At 38.5% G+C, this 11,157-nt stretch overlaps 1 protein-coding gene across 1 annotated transcript; it reads right to left on the minus strand.

Moving 5' to 3' along the window:
• Positions 1 to 5,887: 5,887 nt before the first annotated feature.
• On the minus strand, positions 5,888 to 10,239 carry LOC103649908 (transcription factor bHLH162). Its single transcript, XM_008675593.3, has 3 exons — positions 9,812 to 10,239; positions 9,259 to 9,681; positions 5,888 to 7,748 (listed from the first exon to the last, which is right to left on the minus strand). Exons 1-3 carry the CDS (start codon positions 9,980 to 9,982, stop codon positions 7,683 to 7,685), a joined length of 660 nt encoding a protein of 219 aa, XP_008673815.1. The 5' UTR covers positions 9,983 to 10,239; the 3' UTR covers positions 5,888 to 7,682.
• Positions 10,240 to 11,157: the final 918 nt, after the last annotated feature.

The following is an 11,157-nucleotide window of genomic DNA, read 5'->3' on the forward strand; positions in this document are numbered from 1 at the left end:
GTTTTCTTGTTCCTGGTTTTGCGAATCATGTGTTCCAAAGGAGCCCTAAAGCTACAAGAATTTAAGAGGCTTGCTTAAGTGAAATGTAACATCCCAAAATATCATTTTGGGTAATTTAGGAAAAGTTTATCCTGAAATTTAAATAATTATGTTTCGAAATAAAAGATTAATAAAAGATCCAGATATGAGTGAAATTACCCTTATGCTCAGTTTGGATGTCGATATTGGAGGGCTTGCAATTGAATTGATTTCAATACCAAATCAACCATAGTATTGAAATGAGATATAATTCCAATTCTATTATTTGGATGTCGCTGAATTGAAGTTTGGAATTATACGGTCTAATTCCATGCAATACAGAGGGGTGACGCTCGGTATTGGGAGAGTGAGTTTATAGTTGTAGTTCTATACCAGGGAATTAGGTCTCTCATTCCAAATCTCAATTCTGTGTGCAACCAAACAACAGAATTTAGAAAACTTGATTCCAATTACCAATTATGTGCTCCAATATCGACATCCAAACAGACTATTAGTGAATTATATAGAATTAGTCAAACCGTCTCTCAATAAAGATTATACATAAAGAAATGTTTTCTAGCAAAACAAATTAATATGAACTTTTGAATAGACTTTTCATTTGACTACACATTCAAAATAATAATTTCTTGAAATAAACAATGTTTGTGTATATTGCATATTTGAGACTTTTTTGAATGAAGTACTTAATATGAAAATATAGTTGCATCACATGCTAGGTTTTTTATATGTGCATCTAAACTTAATTCTGAAAAGTTAAAACAAATTTAAGATTGTGATTTGGACTTGGAATAGAAATTCAAAGGGAAAATGGAAAACAGAAAATGAAAAGGGAAAAAAGAAAATGCGAGATGGGTCGTTTCTAGCCCCGTGCAGCCCACTTCCCTCTAGCGCCTCTAGGCCCAACCGCTCGCTCCAGCCCATTGCACACCAGCGACCGACAGGCGGGTCCCACCCGCATTCTCTCTTGCCACACAAGGACACGACCGCACACGCTTGAGCCATCTCCACATCTCACCGGCACCGCGGGCCCAAGCATCAACCAGTTCTTACCATAAGTCGTGATCAAGCAGTTGCTTCCTTATGGACCTAAAGCACCAAAACCGTCTTCCTCGTTGGGTTCGTTAGGATCCTTCGTGATTTATGTAACAACCAGGACACCAGCTGGTACCAACCGACCTCCCCTCTGGGTATCAGTACCAGAGTCGTCGCCCCTCCATCCACAAGTCGTGACAGAGCAAGCAGGCACAACATCGAGAGCTCCATTGTGATGTTCGAGCATGTAGAGAGAAAAAACTAGGCAGCCACCGTCACTTCTCACTAGCACCGCTTTTCGAAGTTTGTGGGGGTGGCTAAGGGACTTCACCGACACGTACATGGAGAGAACATGCAGAGTTTCAGAGCCTAGGGCTGACCGAAACGTCGACGATTGCTCATCGGAGCTACGTCACTGCCATGGAACTCCTGCACGACGAGAGAGGCATCACCAACATCATGATCGTTGGTAAGGCTACGTTAATAAGCTTTGCCTTGTTCTACTCTGCATGTTGAGTCCATCCGCGCTCGGGTTGGCTCATCGGGGGGATTGCTTCTCGTCGGCGTTAGCGCCGCCGCGGAGCACATGTGCCGTCGTGTCTAGGTATTAGATAAGGGAGACGAGAGAGGGTTCGTAGATCCACATCCGAACGACATGGATTAGATCATGAATAACAGTTTGATCAGGGTTGGCTGTGTCCGTTGGATTGGCTGTGGGTGGTTAAGATTAGACCGTGATCTTTTAAAATCCGAACCATCGAATTGAAATCTAGCGATCAGAATCGCATATCTGTTCAGGGCTACGACCGATCTAATCGGGGCACGAGGGTAGGGATCCAACGGCCAGGGTTCACGTATACCCCTTCACCGCGATAGACTTACTAAAGAGACCTTGTATTTTAAATGAATCAACCTACCATCCTCGACCAGAGGGAAACCCTTACATTTAGATCCCTAGAAATTATAGAAACACCCCTAGAAACTATTTTAGGGTATAAAATTAATACAAAAATATATAAATACATTGAAAATCAATATCTTCTTCAATATAATTATGAATTACTCCATTCAAGTTGTGTTATCTTCATAATAATGTTACCTACGCTTTCGTAATATCATTTTGTCAGATAAAACTAGATGTTTGTTTAACCTATGCTAGTAGATTAACCTGTCTAATCAATGTTAATATATCTATAAGTATAAGATGCCTAAGATATGACTGCTAATCAAATTATCGCTTAGATTAAAATTGAATTAGTTACTTCTTGGTAACATTCTTCTCACATAATTTATATTAATTAAACATAGAATATAGGTTTATTGTATAATCGCCTAAAACTTAAGAAAACCATAGCTTTTCAACCATAACTCCGATTTTAGTGGTTCTCAAACATACGGTCTCTTAGTTGCGCATAAAATATTATTATACAATTTATTTTCTTGTTTTGGTGTAATGTTATCATATCCATTATTTTTTTATTTGCATGTGTTGCTACGAGTACATGCAAGGTCACAAGAAACCTGAAGACCAAATTGGAGAAGTATCTGGAGTTGCACTTAAAAGGCAAGCTGTGTCCTTGATCATTTTCTTTGTCCTAATATGTTCATGATTCTTAATCACCGTGCCACAGTTAGGTTAACTTGATGGGACCTAATAGGTTACCTAGTTTTGTTTATCTCACACCTTGCAAATAAATGAATTGATAGGTAGTCTTGCTAGTGCTCTACCTGGTTTTGGATTAATGCTACTTATGATTCCTACTCATGTTAAATCATGATTTATTATTGTTGGCTTTGTTATTATGCATGATAAGATCATATTTATTAATTGGAATATGGAGCGACCACCCGAGACAACAATGTAACCACAAGGACTATGTGGCTCTGGTCTTGGCTAATTAATTAGGGAAGCTAGTGTGTGAGGTCTTACCGAAAAGTGGCAAGAGGGGGCAGTTACACAAGCATAGTGGTGGCTATAATTACTGCCATGGGGTTACAGACCGTGGAACGAGGCCTATGCCCCTCTGCATGAATATGTTGGGGGTTCTCTCATGCTAGTGGAACTTTGTAAAGGCCTTATAGCGTCCCTATGCCACCACATCTCAGTAGTGTGGTATTGTGCTTTGCTGGCACATGCGTGGTTGGGTGCAAAGTTCTCTGAACTTTTATGAGACTTGTGGGTAAATATGAGCAACCTCTGCAGAGTGTAAAACTAGTATACCACCCGTGCTCATGGTCAAGCGCGGCTCAGACCATCACATGAGTAATTTATGAAATTAAACTTAATGCATTGCATTGTGAGATTTATTATTAATTGTGATCAATTATTTAAGTGGGTTGGTATACACTTATACTTAGTAATTGCGAATAAAATTTTGCCCAACTTCCTTAAAAGCAATGCTCAGCCTTAACCATTTTCATTGGTAAACCTTACACTTGAGCACCCACCATAAGTGAGCTTAATCACACTTTTCCCAAACTTGTTGAGCGATGAACGTATGTGAGCTCACCCTTTGCTATAATCACACTAGGTCAAGAACAAGTACTGTAAGATAAGGAGCATGAAGGATGATGCGATGAGTTCGGAGGGGTATAGGTCGTCGTCTCCTAGTCAACTATGGTTGCGGAGGATTGTTGTTGTCATATGATGTATTTTACTTAGCTATTTTTGTATGGAATTCTATTATATAATAAAGATGTGATATTGATTTCTGTACCATGAGTCATTATATGTGTGAGACTTGATCTTGACACGTATTTGAGATGCATATAGATTTGCCCTTAAATTCGGGTGTGACATAAAAGTATTACTAGTGTAAGTAGAAATTATTAAAATTTATTATTGTACTAAATCCTTAGCACTAGTATTTGTGAAGTTTATAGAAAAGGTTATAAATACTATTTACCTTTTTAGTGATATAGCCCCCTATCAATCGACAACGACGAGCAGCATGCGTGCTTGAGGCGACTCACAAGCCTCTCTAGGTGGGTTGATGCAGCATTAGCACTTGAGGTTGCGGCAAGACCGCAAGACCCTTTATGTGACTAGCATATAGCCCATTGTAATGCTACGATCCTATGGAGGGGAGAGATTGACGATAGCAGCGACGATGCGAGGGCGGGGGTAATGGTGATAACGGCGTGAGTGAGGGGGAGAGGGCGGTAGGGACGCGGGGGATGGGGATGGGGATGGAGTCGGTTGAGAGACGATCGAAATAATATTATACATGGGATTTGAGTAAGGAGAAGAGGTTATCCAGCGATCTAAACCTTTGATTTAAATGGTGTTAAGTTTGGTTGTAATTTGTTTGGTGGATTTAATGATGGTTATGGGCAGGGGTTGATTTGGTTGCATAGGTTTTGTAAAATTTAAACTTGTAGATTATATAAAGTTATATATTTGTTTCCTCTTCCGCGTCTCCTCTCTCGATATGCTCTCTCGACATGTGGGTAGCGTGGCAACCCCTTTGCTAGCGTACTCGTCGTGCGCGGGCTCAGAGACAACGTTCAATATTCAATGGAATGACCATATTACCCTTAAGTATTTGTAGTTGTTTTTAGGACTAGTTTGTAAACTCAAATTCCTTTAGAGATTAGAGGAGATTAAGGAGAAAATTAATTTATTTTCACCCTAATCATCTAAAAAATTTGAGTTTCTAAACTAGCATTTAAGATATTTATGAATCAAGGGTTCCTCCCAAGCACCCTAACGAAGCTCTTATAATATTAGGTTCAGTTCATGCAATATCTGTTTCTCGAGTAATCTAAACATTTCTGCCATGCATGTTCAAAATGTGACAAGAGGCTCCTGAGAGCTCTTTATGGATACTATACTTTCTAGACCTTTCCGACTGCAGACTCGTCCTATATAGGAGTATATTATTGCACACATATACACAACAAGTGAACAAGCGATAGACTGATTGGATACAATATAATAGAAGCAACCCGTTTGACACCGTGCACGTGACACAAATATTTATATGGGAAGTACGTATTATTATATCTATATGCTTTTCGCTAGCAGCTGATACCTTTGGATCGGAATTCTGAGCCATCCTTTCCCAACTTCGTAGTTTAATTAATTATTATGCAAAGGGGACACCTGGTCACCCTATAAATATAAACAAACATGCAGTAGTACAACGTGTCGTGTAAAGTCAAATACCATGTTAAGTGACGACAAGGTGAAAAGGAAAGATATATATGAAATGGCCAAATGGGTGCACGAGACCCGCCGCAGGGGAATTGTTACAGTAATTTATATAGGTGGCATATCTATCTATGGCGTATTGATGCAAAAGTCTAAGAAAGAATCCAATTCTAGAATAGAGCTAAGTAAAGCAAAGCAGTATAGAGTTCGACTAGATTTATATAAAATGATATGATACTAACACTCAGTGGCGTAGACAAGGGTCTAGTAGGGCCATGGCCCCCTAACAAAAAGAAAATTAGTTTTGTAAAACTTTAATTGTATTTGAAATATTTGGATTTTTTATGTAGTTTATTTAGAATATTATCCGAATATTCGATGTCAAAATAAAGGTTAAAGTCACATAGTACTAAAAAAGTAGAGGAAAATTCACATGGGAAAACTAGCATGTTTTAGTTGAGCTTACCATGTTAACTCCTCTAAAAGAAATAGAGACAAACTCTATTTTCGATCCGGAAATAAATGTGTAAAATTATAAAGTTTAATAAACGAGGACGAATCACAATTAGACCTAAAACAAGGACAAAATCACAATTAGACTTAAAAAAGGTTAGAACACAAGAACCCTTTTTGGTCGATTTTGATTTATAAAAGTCTACTCCCATATATTTTTGAATGATAGCTACGAGCATGTGCCTTTGTCGGAGTGGTAAACATAAATGTGTGTGTGCATCTTCTGAAAAATATAAAAAGTACAATATACTTAATATTTACTATATAAAACACCAATTTTCATGGTTTTCCATCGTACTACTCTAAATTTAAATGGTAAAAACTAAAATTATACATTAATGGAGATTTAAACCATGATTGTTGGCTTCAAACCTATATTCATACCTACATGGCCAACAGAACACAAATATATTTGTTTTTTTATATCTTGCTCAAATATAAATGAAAACTATAGCAAAATACCACATTTTGCTATAATAATCTATCTGTATCATTGAAGCTTCTTGATATAAGAAAAATGTTGGCAATTCGATGGGTTCGGACCGTGGATGGATGATTCCCTTCGTAGTCAGAAATATCTCCTCAGCCCATGAACCTTTGCTTGTTTACGGAAAAAGGAAGTGCATGGGCAGGCCCAATAGCGATATATACTTTTGGCACGTTTTACGTCTACAATGCAAGCACCTGTAATCGGTCCCCTTTTAGAGCAACTCCAGTAGTTCTTTAAAAGACTTTCTAAATCAATAATTTAGTTAGTTAACATAAAAATTATTCTCCAACAGTTTCTAAATAAACTTTCTAAATTTAACAACTTGTCATCTAACCTTATTTTCTCTCTACATTTGGCAACCATTTAACAACTCGCTAAATAAAAATGTTGACTGCATTATATAGTTTTTGTGACTTATTTTTTATGTGGATAAATACAAAACAAAATTACAACCTATATTTAGAGAACTATTGGAGAACTCACATTTTTTACTCTAAAAGCTATTTAGCAACTTTTTAAATCTGTGATTTAGAGAGCTAAAATTTATATAAATATTGTATTTGCTCTTAGGGACTGGGCGGTAGGCCAGTTGGTTCCTTTGCCGTTTGTGTGAGCGGCCGAGCGTGGGTTTAGGGTTTATATTTAAGCTTAGAAAGTAGATACGTAAGCTTAGACGGAGGGACTACAATATAGCAAAGTAGATATATGTAAGCTTAGAAACATTTTATTATAAATGGGAACCTAGCTAGCTAGCCTATGCACAAGAGTCTTTGGCACACATATGGTACACATGAACTAACAAATTTTACAAAAAAATTCTGAAAAAAATTCATACATATTTTTTCCATCCTACTACTCCTATTATATACAAAATTTTAAGTTCAAATTCATTAAATTTTAGTAGTAATAAAAAAGAGAACATTTAGCCAATTTTCTAATTTAAACTTGTCACAAATTCTATTTTTTTCATTACACCTAAAATATAATAAATTTAAACTTGAAATTTTATATATAATTGGAGTAAGATGGAAACAATATATATAATTTTTTTCAGAATTTTTTGTCAACTTTGCTAGTTTATGTACACTATATATGCACCAAAGAGTCATATACACCGGATATGTTTTCATGTGGTGGTACCGGCGGTCCGGCGCTCATATGATCATCACACGGGGGCAATCTGCATGCTCTCCTTTCCATTTGAAAGGTTAAGTTGATTTTGTTTTATTCCTATTTTATCGATCGAAATATTCATATACTACAAACTGTAGCAACCTTGCTTACAACGTAACAATCTACAGTTGTGTTTGCAAAAAAAAAAATTTCTATCATGTATTATAACTTTTGGTAACGAATGGACCTCGGAGACTTTTCGCACAGTAAAGAATGAGACAGCATAAAAAAGGATATGCGCCTTGGTCATATATAATTAGCAATATGTATATCAGTCTAGTATCATCCCAATGCTCTTAATCTTTCAGAAACTCTTGAAACATCTATACCGATTCTTGGGCAAAAGGCCTGCAGTTACACAAGGGAGGGAAAAACTTTATAATTGAGTATTTGGATGAAGCGTTGGTTTACCGTGAATAATAGAAGAAACATACACACAAAAAGTAGGGTTCACCACTAGACTTTTACACTCATTATTGTCGATTGATTAAAAACTAGCAGGCAAAACTGAGGAAAAAACACGACTAAAAGTAAAAATAAAGACACCAGCAAAACCAAGAGCACCTTTTGAGGACACTAGCAAAACCAAGGGCACTACCTTAAAAAACCGAGTTTTGCGTTTTTTAAGCTGGTGCCCTTGGTTTTGCTGGTGTATTCATTTTTACCCTTAGTCGTGTTTTTTTCTTAGTTTTGCCCTTCTGTTCTATAGCACTGGAACGACTAAGGGTAAAAATGAGGACACTAGCAAAACCAAGGGCACCACCTTAAAAAACCCAGGGTTTTTAAGCCAACAATGATAGCGGGTCTATGGCTTGAATAGGAGGGATATGACTATTTGACATTGATTATCGGGTCAACATTGTCGGCTATTATCACCGTCAATTCGAGCCACGAATTGACCGTGATATTGGGTCATTATTTTGGCTTGAACCGACAATGATAATATTACCGTCGGATATATCTAGACACACAATCTAACAATGGTACAATGCACATTTTTTTATAATTTTCTCATTTAGTATTTGATGAAGAAAAACTTTATATCAAAGCTATAATATTCGACGAGATCTACCATTTTATAGTTGACAAATTTTTATTTAAATTTATTTTAGTACTAAAATATTCGATTCATAATATTATGCAGAGTTAACACTAGGATTCCATATATTGTATAGTCACCCCGTGGGTACATAGTGGTAGAAAAGTATTTTAGATGAAGAAACGATTAAGATAAAAGCTACATATATTAAAAAGTTGTGTAACTTTACAGTTAATGTTTTTTTATTTAAAATTATTTTGATTTTGAAATATGTAATTCACAAGATTTCACATAGTTATCAAAAGAACCCATATGCCTATAATCACTAGTGACTAAACAAGTAAATATGTAGTGGCAGGAAACAATCTTGGATGGAGAAATAACCAAAACAAAAGTTACAAATCTTTGTATGCAATTATATAGTCGATAATTTTTTTATTTGAAATTATCTATCTAACGAAATTATGTTTAAATTCCTCATATTTAAAGTTCAATTTTTTGAATAACATCGGATAGAAAAATAACAAAAAATGATATTGGATAAATAAATTACGTTTTTTAAATTTTCTCATATTTAAAATTTAAAATTTTCAAACGATATTGGATAAAGAAATGTCTAAAATAAAAAGTGTAGATCCAAAAAGGCTACAAAAATTATAATTAACAACCCTTTTATTTGAACTCATTTATGTTCTACCGATATTTATTGTAAAACGGAATAAACATAAAGAGCAGAAGGCTGAAGCTTTGAAAGAAAAAGAGCAGAGAGAATTGTGATGTAGTACTCCTACGGTCCTACCTACGTACGTACGTACGTACCTTGCAGTGGATGGTGTAGAAGATTTTGGTGCCGGCGACGGAGAGGTTGGCGTTGACGGTCTCGGCGCCTTCTTCCTCCAGCACGGTGACCACCTCGTGCAGCTTGAAGGGTCGCGCCGCGCTGCTGATGAGCACCACGTCCAGGCTTGACCCGTCATTGTGCTGCCGAACCTCTACCACCGCCGGCGGCATGTCGTCCTCCCGCCGGCCGGCTTCTTCAGATGATCCTGCGCCACCGCTCGCCGTGGTCGTCGCTGCCGACGATGTGGAGGCGCCTCCTCCTCCTCCGCCTCGTCTCGTGCCACTGCCAGCGGCCAAGAGCCGTGCAGAGGCGCTCTTGTGCCGCAGCTCCTCCACCCTCTCCTTGAGTCTCTTTATGTACGTGGCTGCCTCGTCTAGGCTACCCAGCTGGGTCATAGCATCCTGTGCTTCGTTGTACATACAGAATTTACTATCTCTGGATGGGCGAGCATATATATGGCTAATAGCTAGCAATTAACTAGCTAGACCTTTGGTACCAAACAGCCGTAATTGTAATTCGAATACACATGACCTTGGAGGAGTAGTGTTCTTTCGGGATGAGGGAGGCGAGCTTGGCGCAGAGGCTCTTCATCTGCTGCCTCCTCCTCCTCTCGATCTCCTTCCTCTCCACCGCCGTGGTCGTCGTGCTGCCGCTGGTGTTGCTCGTGCTGCTTCTGCTGCTCTTCTTCGCTCTCATCTCCATCGATCTCTCTCTCTCTCTCTCTCCACACAGCCCTCTCTGTCTCTAGATACCTCGCTCTGTGTGTTCCGCAGCACCGGGACTGGTATAAAAAGAGGCAGAAGTGGCGGCTACTGGTCTAGATATAAGAAGCCAGTAACAGTGGCAAGAACCCACATGCACGCATAGGCGCAGGCAGGTGCAGTGGGCATATACAAGACCTGACTTCAGTAGTTCAGTTGAGAGCAAGCATACATCACTTTACATGCACGTGTGTACATACAGGAACATATGGACCAGAAGATTGTTATTATGAGAAAAAAAAAGAGTGGACGTACGAGAGCTCAACTAATGGTGGCCCCAACGGACAATATATTTATTGTGGCGGGCCGCGGCCGGGACAGCTAGCTAGATTGCCTATGGCCTACATATGGAGATCTACAGTCCACAGAGGAATTTACATATTTATTTATATGAACCACACACACACACACATTCTTACTATTACTCAGCAGTAAAAAATATAAAGGTAGAGCTTGCTATCAAGTGTTAAGGCATAGCCATAGCAGATTGAAACAGAGCCAGTCTAGGCAGCGAGCCACGTCCTCCTGAGTAACGACTAATAAAATGATTCGGTGCACACATGTGGTACTACGTAACGACATGCACGGCGCGCTGCCGGCCGGCATGGGTTGCGTGGAGCTGATGACGCAAGCCGGGGCGACGTAGGCATGACCGGCCGCACCTCGCGTCGCTGACAGTGGCAGCGATCAATAGTCGAGTGCCACGCAAGGCGTAACCACCCTCGGCTATTTTTGCCGAGTGTTGGGAATTTGCGCTTTACCGAGTATATTTTATCGGACACTCGGTAAAACATTCTTTATCGAGTACCACCAGCCCCGTGCCAGAGGGTGTATGAGCTTTGCACTGGAACAGGGCCCTAAATATTTAGGGCCTCCAAACGTGTAAATTTGCAGTACAATATAATAGTTTATTTTCGTACTATATGAAAGCACAAGTTGTTTTGGTTCCATGTTGTCTCCACGTTTAAATTTTGAAAAAATGTTAACATTATGTCGGATCACTTTGCTAATTAAAGGGTGTATGAATACACTAGAGCTAATAATTAGCTGTTAAAATTAGCTAAAGACATCAAAACAGTATAGTTAATAGTTGAGATATTAACCTCTTTTAGTAAA

Source organism: Zea mays, chromosome 3 (assembly GCF_902167145.1).
Source record: "Zea mays cultivar B73 chromosome 3, Zm-B73-REFERENCE-NAM-5.0, whole genome shotgun sequence".
Lineage (NCBI taxonomy): Eukaryota > Viridiplantae > Streptophyta > Magnoliopsida > Poales > Poaceae > Zea > Zea mays.